General features: G+C 47.1%; 8 protein-coding genes across 8 annotated transcripts; 3 read left to right on the top strand and 5 right to left on the bottom strand.

The window, feature by feature from the left end:
* Positions 1-667: 667 nt before the first annotated feature.
* On the top strand, positions 668-1437 carry AOL_s00112g117 (uncharacterized protein; the record flags this gene model as incomplete). The annotated part of the gene is made up of 4 exons (XM_011127147.1): positions 668-703; positions 823-839; positions 921-1093; positions 1190-1437. The coding sequence occupies 4 exons, from the start codon at positions 668-670 to the stop codon at positions 1435-1437; spliced, it is 474 nt and encodes a 157-aa protein (XP_011125449.1).
* Positions 1438-2034: 597 nt separating this feature from the next.
* On the bottom strand, positions 2035-2626 carry AOL_s00112g116 (uncharacterized protein; the record flags this gene model as incomplete). Its single annotated transcript, XM_011127146.1, has 4 exons — positions 2035-2107; positions 2204-2266; positions 2330-2481; positions 2561-2626. The coding sequence occupies 4 exons, from the start codon at positions 2624-2626 to the stop codon at positions 2035-2037; spliced, it is 354 nt and encodes a 117-aa protein (XP_011125448.1).
* A 1117-nt stretch (positions 2627-3743) lies between these two features.
* On the bottom strand, positions 3744-4721 carry AOL_s00112g115 (uncharacterized protein; the record flags this gene model as incomplete). The annotated part of the gene is made up of 3 exons (XM_011127145.1): positions 3744-4337; positions 4412-4575; positions 4670-4721. The coding sequence occupies 3 exons, from the start codon at positions 4719-4721 to the stop codon at positions 3744-3746; spliced, it is 810 nt and encodes a 269-aa protein (XP_011125447.1).
* Positions 4722-5246: 525 nt separating this feature from the next.
* On the bottom strand, positions 5247-8166 carry AOL_s00112g114 (uncharacterized protein; the record flags this gene model as incomplete). The annotated part of the gene is made up of 5 exons (XM_011127144.1): positions 5247-5371; positions 5460-6107; positions 6189-6336; positions 6392-7989; positions 8064-8166. The coding sequence occupies 5 exons, from the start codon at positions 8164-8166 to the stop codon at positions 5247-5249; spliced, it is 2622 nt and encodes an 873-aa protein (XP_011125446.1).
* A 241-nt stretch (positions 8167-8407) lies between these two features.
* On the top strand, positions 8408-8951 carry AOL_s00112g113 (uncharacterized protein; the record flags this gene model as incomplete). The annotated part of the gene is made up of 3 exons (XM_011127143.1): positions 8408-8451; positions 8518-8590; positions 8694-8951. 3 exons carry the CDS (start codon positions 8408-8410, stop codon positions 8949-8951), a joined length of 375 nt encoding a protein of 124 aa, XP_011125445.1.
* Positions 8952-9423: 472 nt separating this feature from the next.
* AOL_s00112g112 (uncharacterized protein) lies at positions 9424-11319 on the bottom strand (the record flags this gene model as incomplete). The annotated part of the gene is made up of 5 exons (XM_011127142.1): positions 9424-9475; positions 9547-10023; positions 10087-10677; positions 10752-10893; positions 10959-11319. 5 exons carry the CDS (start codon positions 11317-11319, stop codon positions 9424-9426), a joined length of 1623 nt encoding a protein of 540 aa, XP_011125444.1.
* An 885-nt stretch (positions 11320-12204) lies between these two features.
* On the bottom strand, positions 12205-18716 carry AOL_s00112g111 (uncharacterized protein; the record flags this gene model as incomplete). Its single annotated transcript, XM_011127141.1, has 7 exons — positions 12205-12381; positions 12535-13650; positions 13715-14504; positions 14569-17507; positions 17580-18258; positions 18333-18593; positions 18679-18716. The coding sequence occupies 7 exons, from the start codon at positions 18714-18716 to the stop codon at positions 12205-12207; spliced, it is 6000 nt and encodes a 1999-aa protein (XP_011125443.1).
* A 2160-nt stretch (positions 18717-20876) lies between these two features.
* Positions 20877-22616, top strand: AOL_s00112g110 (uncharacterized protein; the record flags this gene model as incomplete). Its single annotated transcript, XM_011127140.1, has 1 exon — positions 20877-22616. One exon carries the CDS (start codon positions 20877-20879, stop codon positions 22614-22616), a length of 1740 nt encoding a protein of 579 aa, XP_011125442.1.
* Between the last annotated feature and the right edge of the window lie 253 nt (positions 22617-22869).

Genomic DNA, 22869 nt, shown 5'->3' with positions numbered 1-22869 from the left:
GGAGTAAGAAGTACTGACCTGATAGCCCGCAGGTTCCTTTCTCTGCATGTGTATAGACAAAGGATTTTTTGTGTGTGGGAGAAGCCACGCACAAATCCAAATCGAGAGATATCCAGAGACGATGTATATTTATATTTTCTATCATCTGTCCGGGCTCGTAAATTCTCGAGTACTTCAGTATATTAATATTAGGTAGGTAGGTACCCAAAGGAAGCAAATACGTAGATACGAAAATAGGAAGTCCTAAAGTGCACATGTATATGTATATATATACACTCAAGTAAGTACATAAGTATATACACTCAAGTAAGTGATACATAGTAGTCTCGAGCGTTTGATCTATTTGATTCTTATATAGTAATTATTCTTATCTATCTTATTCGACTAAGTACTTACTTAATTACTTGCTTACTTACTTTACTTCTTTGTTTGGATCTTGTCGTCGCCGCTGTCGTCGTCTAGCTCTTCGTGCTAATTTTCTCCTCGGGTAAGTCTTTCTTCCTCTTAAATCCAACAGCCCACCACAACCACTACCCACTATCACCACAACCACCACAACCACCACAACCACCATCCCCGCCACCACCGTCAACATCATCATCACCACCACCGCTTGCTGTCGCTATCAAATCCTCGACGCATCACCCGCAAATTTCCTCTTGTCAAAATGGATCCCGCAAAGTTGGCCAAGCTGCAAGCTTCTGTCAGAATAGGTTAGTCTTTTCCCATCACCCCCCCCCAAAAAAAAAAAAAAAAAAAAAAAAAAAAGAAGGAGAGAAAGATCTCACATATTCTGACTATTTTCTAACCTTCTACTCATAGGGTTTGTTCATTCCAATGTGCTCCTACGCTTCGCCTAATACTATATAGTCCCTTCTTTCCCTGACTAGAATCACTAATATACAATGGCGTCACCACAGAGGAAAGGGTACACCGCGACGAAAAGTCAAGAAGGTCCATAAGAGCTCCGGCACCGATGACAAAAAGCTACAGTCCTCCTTGAAAAAGTTGAACGTCCAGCCCATCCAGGCGATTGAAGAGGTCAACATGTTTAAAGAGGATGGCAATGTCATCCACTTCTCTGCCCCTAAAGGTACCTCAGCATAATTCCCATATCCCATTTCCGTCTTGGTCTTTTCACGGCATCCGTCAGCTAACTCGGGATTTTTCCTTCTCTTCTTTTTCTTAGTTCACGCTTCCGTTCCCGCAAATACATTTGCTATATACGGAAACGGTGAGGACAAAGAACTTACTGAACTTGTCCCAGGGATCTTGAATCAACTCGGACCCGATTCGCTGGCCTCGCTACGGAAATTGGCTGAAAGCTACCAGTCGCTACAGAAGAAGGAAGGTGGTGACGACAAGAAGGAAGACGATGATGATGACGATATTCCAGATCTTGTTGCCGGAGAGAGCTTTGAGGCTAAGGCCGAGTAAAGAGACGGTGTCCTCGGTCCTTTTGATTCCAGCTGAGCCTTATCCAATTACATCCATGCTCCCCCTCCTTTTTTTTTCCACCATCGTGTTTAAATGGTCCCATACTTCTTATTTAAGTACATACCTGCGTATCACGGGCCTGCAGGGGACAGGAATCATATCTTCTCCTCAAAAAAGTCGAACCCCATCTTTTAACGGTTTCCGCCGACAGACACACCTATACTTACACTTTACTCACACCCACACCCTCCACACTTCACTCACGTCGGCCCCGCCCTTAAATCATGACTTTGACCATGACGTTATAAAAAAATTGTTATAACGCCGGGGGAAGGACAGTTCCGAAGAATGTAGCATAACAGTATATGGAATTAGTGTAATGTACACGAAGAACACGCACAGGCCATATAATAAAACACTGCTGTAAAAGGTGAAAAATAAAGCAAACAGTATATGAGCGGATAGGGCTGGATGAAGGCGGAAGCCAGTTTTCTCAACGCTGCCGGGGCTCAACAGCCTTCCGGCTTTGCGCGGCTTCTCTAGTTCATAAGGATATCATACTAGCCAGAAACCTCGTCTTAAGTCCTTGCTCGCCCATCACGAAGCTTTAGACTGGAGCTCTGATAAAATTGGGTGTTCCTGTTTAAGTTTCTTCTGTTCTTGTTCATACCTGTGATAAGAAAGTGGGTGTTAGAATGCAATACACTACTGGGGGGTGGGAACTTGCCCGAGTTCAGTAGGACAAGCTGGGAAAGAGTGGGCATACAGTAATATTCTGCTGACCTGAACAGTTCCAACGCCTGCAAGGAAAAAGTTTACGGCCGCGAGTCTGTAGTTGCAATTAGCGATAATATGCGCCAAATGAAGGAGAGGAAAGGCAGAGTCATGTTACAAATAGTTTTTGGGCTTGATAATCAGGCACCAACGGGTCCAAATGCTTCCAGTGGCTGTCAGCGCAACGTTCTGAGTGAGCGAAAGCTTTTCGGGTGGTCGATAAAAGTCAGAGATGCCGGCGATGACAAGGCCCCATTTCATAACTGGCGCCTGAGAAGAATCTGCCATCAGTATGATATTTCGACCGCCTGATTATGATGCGTGATGCATGATGTGTGATAGCACATACCCAGAAATGCACCGTCTTGAGCCCGACCTCGCTATTCCATAATCTTGAGAACGTAGCAGCCGCCATGATTGTTGTAGTGGAAGTCGAGGATACCCTCAAGTTTCAGTCCGGAGGTTGTCGAGAGCAGCTGTTGGTTAACTGGGTTGGGTTGATGTGACGGTGTTCATGTCTTGGATCAGTCTTTATGAGCCATGTTTGGTTTTGGACGGGCCGAAAGTCGGCTGGGCATTCTCCACCAAACGTGGACCTCATCCCGAACCCGAATTCAACCTCAACATCAACCTCAACATCATCTTCATCTTCATCTTCAACCTCATTTTCAACCTAACTCCGCCAAGTACAAATAATAATAGTAACAATCCATTTCTTAACCTCTATCGATACGCCGGGCCAACAATAATACCCACCGATAAATACAATGGCGGCAAGGTTTGCATTCTCAAAGCAGCTTAAAGAGCTTCGGTTCCACCTATGTCAGTCCGGTGCAGCGAGCAATTCCCTACGGTACGAACTTCCATATCCCTTCCCCCGGATTCAACTCGCTGTTAAAGAAGCTAACTTCTGTGCCGTTTTCTAAACGATAATTAATAACAACAGGTCATTTATATCGCAATCATACCCAGTAATGAAGAAAACCAATCCGGAGATCCCCATCCTGATACGTGAGGCACAGGGTGTCCCCCCTCGGGTGTTTGCACGATACGGTCAGTTCTTTACACTTTCTATCCTCCCGAAATTTGATGAAAGGACGGCTGAATTCGCTAAACTCTTCTTTAGAATTGGGAAAGGAGACACAAGTTGCACTATCCGGTAAGAGAGGGAAAAAAATGAAGCTTTTCTCATGCCGGTTACACGGAGCCTAGACTGACGTATTACGCATAGACCTTTCTGAAGCTGAGATTGAAGCCAAGGTATCAGCATTAGTTCAGCAGACACAGACATAAAAAGAACCAGATTCCATCAACAATAACAACAGCAACATTCTATACCCCAATTGGAAACTTTTGTATCATAATTTACACGACCCAAATATCGTGGGCCAACAAAATATATTAAAATCAAAATCAACTACAGTTATATTGGGTTCAAAGCGAAAATACGATGCAGTCTAGAATACAACCCGGATTCGAGAAAGAAAGGCAAAAGTTCCAACTGAATCAGCTCCCGAGCAGCGCAGAACGAATTACATCTTATCCAAACGGTATTGTGCCCAGCCCAGGCTCCCTTCGCGGTGGTTGAATATTTGTTTACCCCGGGAATTGCTTCCTGCCCCTATTGCGACGTAAATGGGCAGTATGTGGTCAAATGTTGGGTGAGCTGCTCGAGCGTCTGACCTTTTCAGAAGTCTTAGCATCGCCTCCTCTCGCTCTTCGCCGACGTTCTCTGTCATAGCCGCCTCGAGCGCTTTGTCGAATGGCTTGACATATGGTAAAACGGCGGTTTCGTCGAAACTGAAGTCCCGTAGGTTGTGTACGGCTTGGCCTGAATTCACAATCACATAGGACTGCCTCAATGACGCAAGAGCCTTTCCAAGAGCAATGTGTTTGTCCGGATTCTCATTGGAGTAGATGGAAACCTGAACGATCGGTACCTCTAACGGGTTATTGGAGTCAAACGCGATACTGAACGGGATCCAGACCCCATGATCTAGGCCGCGCTTGACAAGCCGAGACTTGATGTTTTCGGATGCTAAAATCTCGGAGATCTCAGTTGCTAACTCCGGGCTTCCCTTGTGAGGAAACTTCTTCTGGTAGTAATGTTTTGGGAACCCTGTCCTCTAAGGTTAGATGATGCACGAGGGCAATCAATTCTGTGACATAGGAGGGAATGGGTACCGTAAAAATCATATACCAAGTCAGTGAACTCGGCTGCATTAATGAAAATCTCGTCGCGATTTCCAGCGAAGTGAGCTGATATCACAATTATTCCCTTGGGCTTCAAATTGACGACTTCTTTCCCAAACCTTTGAAAAGCTGAATAGGCTGGGTGGTGTTTCCAATCGAGAATTGGAGGTCCTAATGCCATCGAAAGATTTGGTTAGCTTTGTGGGTTTCATAGAAAAATTGGGACAGGATATGTGGGGTTATCCTTCAATAATTCAATACTTACCCCCATGGGAGAGAAAGTATATGGGCAAACTGGGAGGGTTTGATGAGCTCATCCTTGTGATACTGGTGGGGAATTTGAATCGTGAGAAGCGACAGATTTTTTCCATGTGTGTCGTGATCTTCGTGATGCATATAAATACTTTTGATATCTCTGGTGTCCCAATACTCCCTAAGTACTTGCGTACATGCACATGGCAGACACAATTGAGTCAACATCGGTATATATTGCGGCCGATATAAGTACAGCCAACAGGCCGAGCGGAAGTTTTAAGACGAACGATTTCCAATCATTTGTCATGCTTAGTTGGGTTCAATTCCGATTTTCTCGGGCGACATGCATGTGACCAGCCACTAAAAGGTCGCTTCCCATTAAGCTGAGCTTCCCACCTCCTTCCCACCCCCCGCCTTTGAAGAACCCCACACACCCATCGGGAATTTAAAATTTAGATCAAAACGAAAACTAATAATACAATTAAGAAGTAAAACCCCGACCTTGGTGAAGAAGATTTGGTCAACTGTTTTCTAAATATCTAGTCCATCGAATTTGCAGCTAGCCGGCTAGCTGGCCCGCTACACTCCTACATTACCACACAATCCGCGTCGTCCTTCGCTTTATTATTCCGGGAAAGCCTTTCGCGGGTCTTCTTAGGGGCCCCTCTCCGCATTTCCTCCAATCTTTCCTTCGCTTTGGTATGGCCCTGACCTACAATGGTTGTTAGCGGAGTCGCTACAGTATATCATCATCTTCACCATCATTGCTATTCTCCGGTTAATTTTTCCAGCTCACGTACCTGCGGCCCTAAAGTACCAGTTCCTAGCTTCTTCATCGCTCCCTTTCCCGTCTAGTCCAATCCCTAGTTCGGTCAAATGCCCGACTGCATATTCCGCCTTGGCTAACCCCTGCTCCGCCGCTTTACGTGACCAAAGGTATGCTTCTGTATCGTTTTGTTCTAGAATCCCCGCGGCACCAGTGAGGTACCAGCCAGCCAGAGCTAGCTCCGATTCCGCATCGCCATTGGATGCAGCCCGGCTGTACCACGTAATTGACAGTTTGGCGTCGATTGGGCAGCCTAGAGTCCCGTATGCGTATGCAGTGCCTAATAAATATTGCGATGGTGGGTATCCAAGTTCTGCTGCTTTTGTAAAAAGTTCCTTCGCATATGCTGCATCTCTTACGATACTTCCATTTCCATCCGCCGACTCATACAAAATACCGAGTTGATGCAAGGCATGAGGATTGCCCTCGTCGGCTTGCTCCGCTGCCCGTTTAAGCCAAACTATAGCCTCACGGTCATTCCGTGGCTGGCCGAGCAGGCCCTTATGCTGAATCATGCCCACTTTGTACATAGCAGCTGTGTCGCCAAATGTGGCAGCTTTGCGATACCATTGGAATGCCTTCTGGGGTTCCTTCTTCGTTCCTGCGCCAATTTCGCAACAGACTATGCGCGATGTAACTCCGTTAGAAATGCATAATCGGACGTTTATCATTGTCCTCCTGTTGGTTTTTGGCAAAAGCTTACCCGCAGTTCGATATGCCGATGGTGGATGGTTGAGTTTAGCCGCTGATTGGTATAAAGAAAAGGCTCGGTCATGGTCCACTTCTAATCCAAGTGTTCCATCGCCGTAACAGTTGGCCAAGTAAAACATTGCTTCTGGGTAAGGGTGCGTCTGGGATGGGTGAAATTTAGTGGGTTGGTCAACATAGCGGGTTAATTTAACATACCCCAGATGAAAGTTTCTTAATTATTTTATGTGCTTCAAGTGTAAAGTTTTCCCGGCTCCGCCGAGCGGCCTTAGGATCTGTATCATTTACCAGTGAGAAGGACGCCTCAACGAGCCTTCGCGCAAATCGGAACTGCAGGCTGGCATTAACAGGTTGATTTACTGGCCTACTAGCAATCTCGTTTCTCATCAAGTTGAGCATATCAAAAGTTACAGGGCCGAGGTCGTGGATACTCATCTTGCCGTCCATGGCGGAGGGATTATTCTGAGTAATTGTGGAACCATTCTGGCTGATCCCAGATCTTATTGAAGCGTTATCACCTGAAAGACCTGGGCGAATCGGTGCTGGGTGCTCGGGCAAGGCATCGGGGTCATCCGAAGGTACCATCCTCGAAGGTTCGAGTGTTCCTACTGGCGTTCGAGTTGGACCTGTGTTACCTATGATGGTTTGGTTTGGATAAACCCGCTGGGGGGGCGGGCGCGACGACGATACATTGCCATTTTCAAAATTGGGAGTTGGCTGGTTACTAGCTTCATTAATTCTAAACGGAGGGCGGTTACCATAGTTGGCAGAGTTATTATGGGCCCCGGGATTGCTATTGCCTTGCTCGTTCCAATGATGCTGCTGGGGTGGAAGTGGCGGTGGGAAGGGTGCAGTATAGGATCTGGCAAGAAGTCCGTCACCACGAAGGTTTGGTTGTGATTTTGAGCGGTAGGCTTGCGAATTTTCGGGCACTGGTAGCTGGTGTGGGTCGTAAATGTACCGCGGGTCTACATCATGGCCATTCTCATTACGATGCATTCCCTGTTGAAGGCTGTTAGACCGCGCATCGTGGTAGCCATTTGTGCCGTAGGAGTCATCGTATGTGTACAAATCGAGGACATCACCGACGCTGCCCCTTGTTGGATCCAATCCTCGACTATTGGGGTCTTCGGATTGAGTATAGCCGTGAAAATTATTATATGGCGGATTGGTAGCTATATCGTACGATCCTTCATAGTTGGTTCCTCCATAATATCCCGAGTCTCCAGGTCCCTGTGAAAATTCTTGGTTTTCACGTTGTGGATGACCACGGAAGGGCATTGTCTTACTTCTGCTAAAACTATTAAGAGGAGCATCAGCTTGTCTATCGTATCCTGATGCGGGCTGGCGACCGGCTTGCTGACCAGCCCACATGCCGCCACTGATACCACCACCCCCTCCTTGGTTACTATATTCACTCATCCCCGGCGGAGGTGGACGAGGTCGATGGAATTGGGTGGGCACGGGACCCGGGCCCTGGCCATGGCTTTGGTGTTGAAACTGGGCGGGAGGCGGAGCTGGGTATTGCCCACGACCCGCCGGGTTCCTGTAGGGGGTATTATGGGGTGCCCGCCCGTAATTGTTTGGAGGTGGTCCTGCCGGCGGACCTGGACGTCGTTGCATAGATTGTGGGGGTTGGCGCCCGTTCCAGCCATCAGCGCCCGCACCTGGCGGGGGTCGTCTTGGCGCATCACCATAGTTCCTCAGCGGGGGACCTGGTTGGGGACCTTGATTCGCATACTGGCCGGGCGGACCGGGTCGCGGATACGTATTTGGGCTTGTGTTCCTCAGGGGTGCTACATAGAAAGATTAGTGCACTGTGTACTGCGCGTCATTAATATGGGATGTGAACCGGCGGTTGGTATGGTACCTGAAGCAGGAAGAGAGAGGTTGTCAAAGTTAGCATTTAGGTCGTCGACATATGGGTCATGAGGCCGGGCATGAGGAGGATAGCCATGGTAGCCGTCATTCATGATAACGGTTGGAGCGAAGACAACAGTGACGGCGACGGCGACGGCGACGACGATGGCGATGGCGATGGTTGTAGTTTTTGGTGGTTGTGTCGAGGACAGGTTGTGAATTATACGGCCGGGGCCCCCCCGGCGGCTGACGAGACTAGACGGGTTTCACCTTCCGCCGTTCTTACCACAAAACTTCTTCCAAATACCTAACCTCTACGCCTCAATTCCTATTCTAACTACTCAAGTCTACAACATGCCATCGCCGCGAGCGTGGACTTATGCCAAGATGGCCGCTGCGTACGTCTCTTCTTTTGTCCTGGAATGTTAATTCCAATCCTAGCTGCCGCAACTAATGGCAATTAGATCGGCCGTCATGATCATTGGCGGTCCAGCGCTGGTCCTCTACGTCATGCCCTCCGAAGAAGAGCTTTTTAATGTATGCACGCATTCATGATTCATTGATTGACTGGTTGGTTGGTTGGTTAGTTGGTAACTTTTTGGAACTGCGATGCTCATCCGCATGTTATTTTGACTACCAGAGATACAGCCCCGAGCTCCAGAAGAAAGTCCTAGAGGAGCGACCTCGCCGTCAACGTGAAATGCAAGAGTTCTTCGACCAGCTAAAGGAATACTCGAAAAGTGACAAGCCTATCTGGGTTCTGCAAGAGGAGGATGCGAAGAGACGGCGGAAGGAAGCCGTTCGAGCAGAACTTCAAAGGCAGCGAGAAGAGGCAGCGAGGAGGGCGAGCATGCTATCAGAACAGCTGGAAGGGCAGATTCCGTCAACCGGGCTTTGAGGGTCTTTGAAATTCGCTATTCTGGCGAATTAAGAATGCTCGGTAATCAAACTCATGACTATATATCACCACTATCATTGGTGCAGAGGGTCCCAGAGCTTGTGTGCGTGGGCCCGGGATGATATACTAATCCCGCAGCATCATTCTGAATGTTATCCATCTATCAAGGTACTTATTTGCGTAGTTCTATTTTGAAGGTTGCTGGGAATAACCGGTTCCTACTAGTCGGCTCCCGAAATTGTATGTAACATCCGAGGCAGGAAAAGAGGCTTTTTCATATCTTAGCTCCTTATATATACATATTCTTAGTCATATACAATCCGCCCCCAAATAGAACAAAAGAAAGAAAGAAAAGAGAAAACATGAAGAATAGGGAATATAGAGGGAAAAATTAAAAAGGAAGTATATAAATAAACCGGAAACAAGGCTGAAGCCCTGACCTAACAATAAGATGGCCCGGGAGTGTTGGAAATCACAACTTTGATGCAACGCCTCCAATTGACACTATCTCGTTATACAGCAACCTTTGGCTAATGTTAGCATCGAAAAGGGAAAACGCTCAAAAGGGAGGCAGGCTTAGTAACGGAGGACTTACGATGTAAGGAAATCGGCATAATCTTCCCCAGTGATTTGGGTGCCAAAGTATCGTGCAGCAACCTCGAACTTATTACTCTTAGGTGCTTTGGCTAACAGTTCTTGCAGAACTTGCTTCATCAAAGCCAGATTATACTCCTTTGTAACCTTCTTGCCTTCAGCCGTCGTCACCCCATGCCTAGCCCACTGCCACAACTGGCTCCTAGACACTTCTGCAGTTGCTGCATCTTCCATGAGATAGTTGATGGGGACACAGCCAACGTTCCTTAACCAACCTTCCATGTAACCTAGGCCGATGGCAATATTCTTCTTGATTCCCTCTTCAGTAATTTTTCCGGGAACATTCATGTTGAGGAGGTCATTCCGCGTGATCACGACATCTTCACGTCGGACAAACATTTGGTTTGGAGTCGGCATGAATTTGTGGAAGACTTCCGTAGCAATGCTGGCAAGAGCTGGGTGCGCCACCCATGTGCCGCTGGAGTGTTTCGTTAGTCGATTAATGCTACGTTTAATAAAAATCCCGAAGAATTATACATACTCATGCCCCGCCCGGACTTCTCTAAGCTTATCTGCTCTTACGCTATCCATCGCTATGTCGTTGGCCTTCGGGTCGTCTTTGATTGGGATTTGCGCGGCCATGCCGCCCATAGCATGAACCCCACGACGATGGCAAGTCTTGATCAAAAGCTTGACATAAGAGTCCATGAAAGGGACGGTCATGGTGACGCATGATCGATCCGGGAGAACGAAGCTGGGATTCTGTCGGAATTTCTTGATTGTAGAGAAGATGTAATCCCATCTTCCGCAGTTCAAGCCAGACGAATGGTTTCGTAGTTCGTAAATTATTTCATCCATCTCAAAAACAGCCAAGATAGTTTCTATGAGCACCGTGGCGCGGATTGTCCCCCTCTTCATGCCAACGGTATCCTGTGCCAAGTTAAAAACGTCGTTCCAAAGCCGGGCCTCGAGATGGGACTCCATTTTTGGTAGATAGAAATAAGGTCCTGCACCTCTCTTGACAAGCTCATGAGCGTTGTGAAAGAAGTAAAGACCGAAATCGAACAATCCACCGGATACTGGTTCACCGTCAACAACGACATGTTTTTCTTCCAAATGCCAGCCTCGTGGGCTATTCGTAAAATATTTCAGGTTAGAAATGTTCGCCTCGCCTTAAAAGAAGAAGATGAGGGGGAGACAACGTACCGGACAATCAAAGTAGGAAGCTTTCGGTCTGTACGAAGTTTATAATCTTTTCCCTGTAGCTTAAAATCGACCTGACGCCGAATCGCATCGTGTAGGTTGACTTGGCCATTGACCATATTTTCCCACGATGGGGCATTCGAATCTGGTGATATGCTGATGAGCTAGGGGCTTCATCATTGATTATTCAGAGGAGTACAGTATCCATACCTTCAAAATCGGCCATATAGGTCCAAACATTAGAGTTCAGGGCGTTTACAACCATTTTGCGGTCGGTAGGGCCTGTAATTTCAACCCGTCGGTCTTCAAGACCTGGGGCTGGGGGGGCACCTTGCCATGTTGGGTCTTCACGAACGTGCCTTGTTTCTGGAAGGAAATCGGGGAGAACACCTCGGTCAATCTCTGCTTGTCTTAAGATGCGTCTTTGAAGGAGTTCCTTGCGGCGACCATTGAAAGTGCGGTGAAGGGTGGCAATGAAGGCAACGGCGTCCTTAGTAAGGATCGGCTTGTGGATGTCGTCGACACGTCCAAAGATCTGGACACCTTCGAGGAGAGTCTCAACTGGAGGCATTGTGATTGATGTATTTTGTACGCAACGGAACACTCGAAAAAAAAAAAGGCGTGAATAACGACGAATTGAGAGATAAAACAAGACGGGATGTTATCAGAACGTTACTACAATTCAAATAGACACTGCACTGGAAACGAAGCTGGGGGGAGACCTAGATGGGTGATTGACGGAGGCTCTTATATATAGGATGGATGGCTCGGACAGGAGGAAGTAGCTGGTCGCGAGACAGCTCAGATGCAAAAGGCTATCGATCATCTCGCCTAGGAGTTGCATCTGCACAGCATCTGCACCTGCACTGCAAACTATCCGCCTTCAACGTCATCTCTGCACATCCACATTGAAACTGGGTGACCAACGATTAGACAACGGCCGGCATGTGAAATCGATTGTTAAGCCTTCGCTACGCGAGGCCGGGCTGATAGCCGCGGAAGCTGTGAGGGGCAAGGGTGGCCCGCCAGACGAATCCTCGGCCGCAGCGCCCCCTGTCCAGTTCGGGGTACTTCTCACTGCGTCAGCGTGCTTAGGAAAATGTCCGGTTCGTGAAATTTGGCTAGCCAGAACCGAGTTTTACAGCACCATCCATTCAAGAGCAGATGGAATCTCGGGTGCATCGACTTTGGCCCCGCAACTGCCCGATTTAGTGGCTTTCAGAGTTTGAGTTGTTGCAGAGCCCTTGCTTGTACCGGCGAATTGCCGATAGCTGGCACACTCTCAATACGAAAATAGTTTATGTATGTTACTTGAGCACGTGATCTCTCTTTCCATGTTGGCCGTTTTTTTAAGAATGATAGAGTCATGATACATGATATATCATGATATTATACCTATGCAATGCAATATACTTACCGGCCCGCCAAATTTACGGCACCAGACTTACTTACTTAATTAGGGCCGTGGCGGTTTTCTTTTGATAAACATCGCGTCTTCCATATTCTTCTTCTTTTTGAGGGGCAAAGGCCCTCTAGAGCCAGGCATTGGGCGGCGTGGCTGTTGTCCTCCAGTAGGCATTGCTGGATTTGGCGGAGGACGGCTGATGTTTGGATTTGTTTTGGCTGACGGTATCTAAGTCAATCCTTATGAGCTTCCATGCAGAATAAAATCCAATGGGCACCAGGATAACAAGGACAATGAACGTAACAGGGTGTGGCGGAATATGAAGCATAATGAAGGGACTTTTAGCCGTCGTGGTGGACAGCGAGATATCCTATGACTTACATCTAATGTATCGGAGCCTGTCTCTTGGGCGGCGGTGTCTAGTGCTTCACCCATAGCAATGGGGGCTACGGCTGTTTTCTCCGCTGGCAAAATGTCTTCGCGGTGCCTTTTCTTGGATTTTTCCATGTTATTTTTGGTCTTGGGAACGGCCAAAGATCCTTGACTTTCTGCATTCCGTGCTCTAGCGACCTTATCCTTCGCACTGCTTTCCATTGTTGACGATGACTCCATCGTCTCATCTTTCACGATCGCAGAAACGGGATTATCTAGACCCCGTTCCATTATGGCAATCTTAGGTGATGGTTTCTCCTCCTTAAAAGTCGAGGCATCCGCCGGTGAGATTGAAACTCCACTTAGCCTTTTCTCAATCTGTTTCATTGTCGTTCGGCAAGGGCGCCGAAGCAACTGTTCGAAATTTCCTTCTGTATAGTAGCCTCGATCTTGAGCATTTTCCACGAGACTGGCCCAGAATTCATTCTTTTTAAGAGTATTTGCATTCCCGAGAACAAAGAGGGAAGATCTCGCTCTCGTTAAGCCGACATTCATGCGTCGGATGTCACTTAAAAACCCAATAGTGGATTTTTGAGACGCCCTAACACAAGAGAAGATGATGATCTCACGTTCTCGTCCCTGGAATGCATCGGTTGTGTTGAACTCAATCGTCCTGAGTATCTGATCATTATATGTATCCACGAACTTCTGGCGTAGCGCATGTAGCTGGGTTTTATACGGTGTAATAATCCCGATCTTTCCACTGAAGTTTGTCTCTGGGAAATCTGCCACGAGTCGTTTGTAGATCATCAAAGCGACATTTACCTCATGTATGTTTTTCATTGAATGCCCTGACATAGCTTCCTGGCCAACTACGTTGAAAAACCTGTAGGGGCCAAAGAATAAGCTTTGATGCCAGGGCTGTGATCGTAGCATCGTCATATCAGGCCCATCTTCCAACTGTGAATTGTAGAACATCTCGCTAGGGAAACTGCTGATGGCTGGGTGCATTCTATACTGAATGCTGAGCAAATGAACTGACTCAGGGTGGTTCTTTTGCATCCTGACGAAAAGACTTTGCTCGTAGGCGAACTTTGATGCTTCGCGGGAGAGCACTGTGGGTGGCTATGTATAAAAAATATTAGTAAAAAAAAAGTTTCCACGTAGAAATATCGACTATATGTCTAACCAACTGTTTTGGATCGCCAACCATGATACATTTCTTGCAGCCAAATTTCATCGGTATCAAGGCACTGAGTTCAATGGATTGTGCTGCCTCGTCGATGATAACAGTTTCGAACTCTACGTTGAGGTTCCTCAGCGTGTCATGACCTGCACCGCTTAGGGTGGCGCAAAGAATATGTGCCTCGTCGAGAACTTGTTGCATAAATTCTCTTCGCCGGATATCGTTGTTCCGATTCACCATTGCGGATTGATCACGTATTTCATCTAGCTGACGGCCAAGATCCTTGATTTTTCTCGTTAGAGCCTCAATTTCTTCCCGGAGTTTGAGAGGTGGTTCCCGCTGCTCACTACGAGCCTGGTCGCTTTCGGCCCATTTCGCCTTCCGCTCAGCAAGTAGCACATCCATTCGGGGACGCAATTCATCAATCGTATTAGGCTTCTCTTTTGATTTTCCACCTGAGCTGTCTTCCTTTTCTTTTTGGAAGTTGATTTTCTTCTCGACCAGTGTTTCAAGGGCCACGTCATGGACAGCCTGGTTTATGACGTCTAGTCGGCCTAGGCGGACAACGGCGGGCGTAAATTTATCTCCCGATTGTTTAACGACGCCTTCTTTCAGGCGTATGACAAGTTCGTCAACAGCCGCGTTACTTGGCGCACAGACGAGTAGCTTCTTCGACACAACACCTGATGACGGCTGTTTCGATCCTGGGATAGATATAGTAACCCCCTTATCATCTGGAAGCAAGGCACCAATAACAGCAATAACGGTCTTTGTTTTCCCTGTGCCCGGTGGCCTAATTAGGATTGTCTGTTAGCTAGATTCGCTACAATGGTGTTAGGGCGAGAGTCGTAGGTTACCCTTGTATTAAAGAAAACCCATCGTTGCGGACGGCTCCAATGATTGCTCTAGCTTGCGGCTTGTTGACATGGTAGACTTTCATTGTACGGCTCACATGTCGATCTTCCGGCTCAATATGCACGTGGGGTCGACCTTTAATAATCTGTTCACAGAGGTGGTAGTATCGCAATGCTTTTAAGGCAGCATACTCTCTTTCGATTGGCGTTAACGATAATACTTTGATCCCACGCAAGTTCCCCTGAGGGCGAATAGCTGGAATAAATTCAGAATTCGGCAAGCAACGGAGCGATATTTCGGCGTGCGTCCCTCTACGATTACTAGCCGATTGGACGAGCGCCAGACATGACATTTTCGGATCACCCGTCGCGGGGCTTTGGGATTGGCTGACAAGCACAATATCTGAAGTTGCGAGGATGTTCGTGGGCACGTTCGCCTGTATTTCGATAAAGCTATCGGCGGAACCTCGGGCCACAACTTTTATATCAAAAGCAGATGCATTTGGTGCCTCCTCCCTAGCTGTGACAATTTGCTGCCAACATTCTAGCAATAGTAGAGGTTCAAAAGTCTCTTCGTATTCTTTTGCAGAACGAAAGGATTGAGTGACCATGGAGTAGTCCGTCTTTGTGGAGTTTGGAGGTAGGTCACCAGCATGAAAGAAATTCCAGCTTAAGATGCTTCGGAACAACGGGGTGAGATCCGGAGTTAGTCTTGCTCTTATATCGGCAGCGCTTTGTGCTTGTCGCGGGCCAGGATCGCCAAGAGGGCCCCTGGTAAATATTGTGGAACCGCCTATGAATCCAGTTCTACGTGGCCCCTTTGGCTTCTCGGTAGGTTTGATGGATTTTGGTATGGCGAAAACATCATTTCCGATGTCTTCCTGTTCGTCAGAAGAAGAAGAGTCCTCTTCTTGTATCACCCTCTGCGGTTTGTCTACCTGCGGTATTATCAGTGCATTCAGGGTTTTGAGCTTGACGCCTTCCGTGGACGTGATCGATTTGATTGTCGAGGGCGGTTGTACCATGTTTCTTGCCTTGATATCGCTTCGAACATCGGCCTTGATGCTCTTGAGGAGAGAAGACCCGGTAGAAATGGATGCCCGCTGTGAACGCTTCAAATTGGGCTCTTCTTTTTTCACAAGCGACGCCTTGGGAGGTAACGCATTGGAGTTTTGTTTCTGAGTTATTTGGGGGCTCGCTAGAGATGGATATGTATCTTTTGACTTAGTGACCCATGAGTCTAAACTGACTGCTTCTGACTTGAGACGCTTTGGCGGGGGCTCGACGATGGGCCCTTCCTCTAATTCGAGCTTAATCGAGGGCGTAGGTTCTTCGGTTTCCACAATATCAATAGGTCTATGCAAACCCACTGCGAGACGAAGTTCAAGCTTTTGCTGATCTGTCATGTTGGTAATATACTTTTTCCGCGTCCCCACTGCCATATTCTGGCATATATCAAGAGCGTCATCGCCCAGCGGAATACTAGCGTTATGAAACTTTTTCAGCATTAGACATAATAATGATTGGCACATGCTGAGTAACGCCTCGTCGCGGAGGCGAAGCCAAGATGCAACACGACTTAGAATCATGCTGACTTTTGAAAGAAGCTGGCGACCATCATCCGAGACTTGGTCATCTTGGGAGGCCACGAGATCAATGGTAATGGTTTCCCCTGTGTCCGTAAGGGCTTTCTCAAACACTCTCAACTCCGAAAAGAGCTTTCCAGCGTAGTCCATGACATCTCTTGTAAACTCCACCATAACTTCTTTTTCGTATATTTGAGACCACTTTATCGCATTGTCGAAAATAATGCCAAGAGTAGCCCATTGATTATTCCAATATTGACGAATCAAGAGTTTTTGGGTATCGTTCAGTTCTACCCTTTTAAGACTTAAGAGTCCGGAACGAGGGCAACAAAATATTTCTAGGATATTGTCGGAGGTTTTTAGAAAGCGTGGCATCGGCCCAAAGGTCCTTAGATCTCGCAATTGGGAAATGGAGTGATCGAGTGCAACCAGGGTCTGATCAAAATACTCCATAAGGAGGCCCATCAACGCCTTAAGCTTTTCTAGTGTTCCGAAAGCCTGCTTGAGGATGTCGGCAGAGGCGAGGTAGTTTTCCTGATAAGGATCGAATAAAGAAAAGATAAGGGCGGTCGATGCCACTTTATCGGCGAATAATTTCTTTAGAACTAAGGCGTCATATTCTGCTATGCGATTTAGAAAGTTGGACGCAGAGGTTTTTATATGTCCTAGGTTCTTGTTAAATTCTAGCCGGGCCGGCTCGTTCATCGGGTCCCCCTTTGTCACTAACTTTTCGATACTTGTTAGATCTGATGTCGCACACAGTATCATCCGAGCGTATTCGAAATCGTCGGTTGGAAAACTGTCATATAACCCTCCCCAGACTCCAGGGGAATATGCAATAGCCGAAGGCGATAAGGTATTGTCACGAAGAAGAGACTTGAAATCGGCTTGAAAGATTCTGCACTCCATTCGAAGAATTGACTGAAATACGCTAAGCGCAGTAATCCTATCTTCTGTGCCCACCTTGGAAAGAGATTTCAACAGAACCTGAAGGTGGGAGTTGGCCAAACTTATTATTTCTCTGAGGATAATACGATTTCCTTGATGTTGCGTTTCGTCCAACCCGAAATCCCGTCCTTGGAATAGCTCAAAGGTTTTATCCAACACGCTGAGCCCTATGCTAACGCAGGATTGCCTAGCCTCGATGGGAAAGCGATTGTCTTGGAGACGCTGGAGGAATTGGAATAGAAGCGAGGCGCAAGCTTGCGGTCTTGTTGACAAGTTGAGTGAGCTAACAAACGGGCTAACCCAGTTAGTTAGATCCACTAGAGATGGGTCAAGTACATTGTCGGAAATCGATATCCCAAGAAATGTCTCGTCGAACTTGGGGTTGTTGAATATTAATTCGAGTAAAACCTATTATAGCGAGATTCTGATCAGACAGTAATCCTGATACACTGCTCCCTCTCACAGTTTGGAGGCGCTTACCGTTGGTGGCATGGAGCCCACCGCCTCCCAGAAATCAGTGTTGGTTTTGGTGAGAAGTGACTTCAGCAGACGTAGTAGAAGAAGGAGATGAGGGCTATTCCATTGTAGGTGGGAAACCAACGCCCGGAATATGTCACAATCACTCCCTGCTATCCGGCTAACAATGACCGACTTGTCTAAAGCCTCTATCAAAACAGCAGTTCCGCTCCAGAATCTCGTCATAAAGCCCCACTCAGTGGTAGCGGATGAGGCGATGCTAAGGGCTTTCTTAAAATCTTGTTGCAACCAGTTATCGTATTCCGGGGGACCAATTGGTTTGGCCATCCTTTGAAGGCATTTCACCGCCCAGTCCTTAAGGACAACAGGTTGCATGAAAAGGAATGCACAAAGAGCAGGAAGGGACTCAGCCATCCCCATATGACGACCACCTTCCTGTATTGCGCTGAATGTTGTGATGAAGGCTTGGGCTAGGTCGTTGTACTTGTCCAGTAGTTGGGGAACAAACATGCAGTCATATATAGCGACATACACGCGGTTGTTAATGTAGCCCATTGCTGTCTCCCCCGGTTTTCGGTTCCGTAACGCTGTCTCTGTAGGCAGCAAAGTGGTAAGGATTCGCTTGTAGTCCCAATTATCAATACCCTGAACAAAATGGTCCAATACGTCCGGAGCGTAGTCCCTACAGATCAAATGATTCCAGGTAATGTCAGAGATATCGATACATAATAATACGCATTTTATGGCATGACAGACCCTTCATAATTCTTTCTGACTGTTTTTTTTGCATTGTGCCATGCCTTTACGCAAAACTGGCAATCCAGAAAACGGGCAATCTTGTCCTGGAAAAGCTCTAGGGTTGGGTTGTTTTCTGGTTCAACGAATAGTTCCATGCATACTATCGTTGCTTCGATTCGTTGATCGAGAGTAGAACTCGAAGGATCGCTGGCACCTTGGTTTGCATTGGAAGACCGATGACAAAGCCAATGGAGGCCAGGATTGAGACCGGTAAGGTACCTAGGTTACGGACGGGTGAAGTTGTCAGCAAAGCTAAGTTACCAAAGCGTAAGGCTGGGAAAAGTAGATTGGTTTTTACACGAACCTGATCGCGGTAATCACGGGAGAATCGGAGGACTCCATGGTTGTAGAAGAGGGATGTTTTGCTTTAGCAAGCAGGGTTTAAACTGATGTAGTTGAATGGTAGTAGCTGAGCATGCATGTTGATATATACAGTTGCGTGGTATGTTGTAGCTTCGAGACCAGTGGGGATGGTTAGCTTAGGGCATGCATGGAGACGTGCTTTGGTTGCGCAGCTGTACATACTTCCATACTACTTAAGTAAGTAGTAGTATAGAGGTGCTAGGTAATATGCTGGTAGTAGTAATATGTTTTTCTCCAAGAGATTTTGTTTGTTGGTGGCGCGTGCCAGGATGGAAATTAGTAGCAACACATTCGACAACACATTCAATCGGTGGACGCCGTGCACCTCCTTCTTGGCAAATGAAACCTGCCAGACCACCCATGTATTAATAAGCCAGTTCTAAGCTATTGAGCAACTTCATCTCATCCTTGAAGCCGCCACAGGGTCTCGACCACCCTTTGTTCTGACATCGGGATTGGGTGGGTTGAAATCGCAAAGTGTGCCTGGACGGGCATCCCCTTGCTACATGGTCTGAGCGTGGGAGCCGCCATCCCTGAAAGAGCAATAACCACTTTGGATGTGCCGTTTCCCATGTGCTCAATTAACAAATGAACAGAGAGGAAAGGAAAGGGAAAAAATAAAATAAAAATTAAAAAAAAAAAAGCCAGTCTTGAACGAGACCGGGCCGCAATGTCAATATTAATTGCGACTGTCATGATTAAAAAGTAAAAAGTAAAAAGTAAAAAGTACTTAATTAATAAGAGAGGGTCATTCATGCTCATCACTTCCATCTTCTCCTTTCCAACGTTCTCCCACCATGGTTTTTCAAGCATATCAGATCAAGTAAGTATGTGCATGTGTTCACCACTTATCTTGTCTTTGAGCCCCTCTAGCAACGTTACGTTACTACTTAAGTAAGTAAGTAGGTAAGAGGTATGTACCTACTCTGCATTATCATATCACCTAGGCCAAGGCAAGGAAGGAGGTTGAGCTGCTGTATGTGCGTATGTACATGTACATGCATACTCTCGTATACGTGCGAAACAGTCGACAGATAACTTCCTCTACGTATACATGTGCATACCCCAGGCCAGGCCAGGGGTATCGAAGGGATACTATGTACCAATACATACCGACTTGAGCTAACGTTCCAACTATATATATCAGTACTTCCTACTACCATACATGCGCATGCACATGTACATGTACCGGTACCGAACCTATGCAATGCATATGCACCATCAGCGAAGCGGCCAGACAATATTCCAACACGACGCAACACAGAACTAGCGACTCCCTACCGACATCATCATAAAAAATACTAAGAACTTATTACCCATCGCTGTACGTGTACACTTGTACAAACACCAAAAAAAATTCACCTTCGATATCATTTATTTCGTAAATGGCGGTCTAAACTTTCCGGAATTAAGTCTTTTATCTGGCAATTCAGGTGGGGCATTTGACAGGCCCTAACTTTTCATCCGTGCTGACAGTACAGTCGCAGCGCGCAGTCCGGCCCTTGCTTCAAACCAACCACCTAAGCTATCCCCGAACCCCCTCACTTCGCGCTTCTCAGACCATCGCCGTGCTGCTTGCATACAATTTCTCCAACCAGGTCTCGAATATCCACCAACTTGCCCTGGCTCCCAAATTGACCCTGCTTGTTACTTTATCTCCTCCTGTGTTCGCCAATTAGCCTTTATTTCCCCAGTTTGTCCCTTCGAATCGTGTGGTAGCACTTCTGGGGAAGCAACGGCAGATATACACCGCCACCGTGCGACCACCACTACTGTACTGCTGCCAAATACGACAGCTACCTACTCCTAGGTACTGACTTACCTAAGTATATCCAACAATTCGTATTACTTAAAACACAGGCCTCCTTCACTTTTTCCTCCCCCATTCCTTGGTCAACCCTTTCATCGGAAATTTCCCCATTTCTCTCTCGCTCTCTTTTTTTTCGTTTTTTATTTTTCATTTTTTAAAAAGAAATTTCATTATTATCATCATTTATATTTACTTATCTACCTGAGTTTCTTTTGTAGAGCGGTTCTACAAGTGTCTCATCTACTCATTTTGTGTCTCATTTTTCTACTGTCAAAATCGGCAGGATTAACGAAGCTAGAGCGTTCTTATCTCGAGGCCCACTTCAAGACATGGCGCTGCCCTCACCCAGTTGTCAACCTGCATACCCTCACCAGCAAGGTCCTCTTATTCCATCCAGCGTTTTCAGCTCAGATAGAGAACTCCAAGAGCTTGTCAATCGAAGAGACATGCGTATATCGTCCACCCATGACCTCGCCGAGTTCTTAAGGTCGTCCCGCCCCGAAGATTATTCCCGACCTGCAAAAGCCTCAGACGATCTCGCCATTGACTCCGGGCATCGGAAGATGTCCTTCAAGTTTTTAAAATCTGCATCGAAGGATCTGCTCTCCCAGCGCAAAAATTCTGTTTCACTCCCCATCCCCTCCACCGTTGCGCTTCCAGAGAAGGTTCGCCTGGAGAAGACGTCGAAAGGAAATTCTTATCTTGCTATCCAAGTAGATTATACTCCAGGAAGGGACTCCGAGTGTGCAATTGCTTCCCCCTGGACGCCCAGTTCAAGCGAATATAGCGGCAGGGAAGGTGTTAGGAAAGCCACATCTGCTGACTTTTCCTCAGATCGAGGTAATTACCGAAACAGTTCTGTCAGCCAAGCATGGAAAGATCATGATTCTGCTTTCGGAACCGGGCATGACAGGGTTAACAGTACAGATACCCGAGCTATGACGAGATGGATGCGAAATTCTTCAGGAAGTGATCTATCATCCTCCCAGGCTGGTCTCGTTGTCTCACCTCTGACAGCACCGCAACCACAAACCTCATACTCGATCAAAGTACCAAAACAAAGGGCCAGCTCCACATACTCCTATACATCTATCCCACCTGACTATTCAAAGCCTTGCCAGACTTCCAAGTTCTCGACTATTCCAAAACTATACCCTGATAGCTCTCCAGTCCAAAGGCGATATTCATCAGATTCCACGCTCCGGGGGGTAACGGTTTCGGCTCGGCCGGCTCGATTTTCCTCTCCAATCAGAAAAGACGATATATATCTGCTTACATCGCCTCCGATTTCCTCCAACATCGAGAAGGGAAGCTACGCGCAGCTCCATGTAAAACCCGAAACATCCTCAGTAATATCAAAAAGTTCAACACAGCCCGGGCCGCCCCCGACTCGTGGGCTCCCGTCACTACCAGAGGGACACGACGATGCTGTGAACCTCGCAATTAAGATACGCGCTGCCGCAGCAACTAGGTCATCTATTGGTTCTCAGTTGTCGTTGGCGAGTGACGTAGGCTCCCTCAAAAACCGTCGTCCTGCGACACTTTCTCGGACCTGTAGCGAACGTGAAATTTCTGTCAAAGCTAGGAAACTTAAGGATCTCGAAGATTTGAAAGGCAAACGGAGTGCGGCCCCTCGTGATGTGTCTCATGACCCCGATTGTTCAACTTCCAAGCCGAAAAGAAGTCAGGGCAAACCTCGGAGACAGAAGACGGGTAGCACAACATTTTCTATTTCGCCGGTCACAGTCGTTTATGAAGTATCACCCGACTCACGAGATGGCCCGGGGAGTCAATATAGTGGTGAAACGGCCCTCGGAGATCCGAGCAGTACTCCGAGGTCGTCTTCTGAAGTTATAAAACAGCAAGAAGAACAAAAAATTAGCCAGGGTACTATCGCAAATCTCGAGGATAGAGTGAGAAAGCTGGAACAGAGGAACATCCGCCTCGAGCAAGCATTGTTTGCGGTACTACGCGGAAATATTTTATTAGGAACTGGATCTACATTAGAGGGTCCGAGTCTGTCTGAGATTCTAGTTGGCTCCAACTCCGTGTCTCTTACGGATCCATGATTGTTAATATGGCTTCCCCGGTTTCCCTGGTTTGTTTCAGCTTTTTTTTTTTAATAATGGCCACTTGAACTTTTGACAGGTGTTTCCCCACTTATTTAACCTTATACTCTAGTTTTTCTGCTTGGCAGTTAATCTCCGCCGAATATTTATATTCTTTAGTTGCGAGCTGATCGATTGCTGGGCCGTTGAGACCTCATGTAATCCCATTCGTCCTATTCGATATTTTTTTTTCTCTCCTTTCCTTCCCCCCCTT

The sequence above is a fragment of the Orbilia oligospora genome, assembly GCF_000225545.1.
Source record: "Orbilia oligospora ATCC 24927 unplaced genomic scaffold scaffold00112, whole genome shotgun sequence".
NCBI classification, from domain to species: Eukaryota; Fungi; Ascomycota; class Orbiliomycetes; order Orbiliales; family Orbiliaceae; genus Orbilia; species Orbilia oligospora.
The sequence above is the reverse complement of the archived record's forward strand: the minus strand, read 5'-3'. Positions and strand labels throughout refer to the sequence as shown.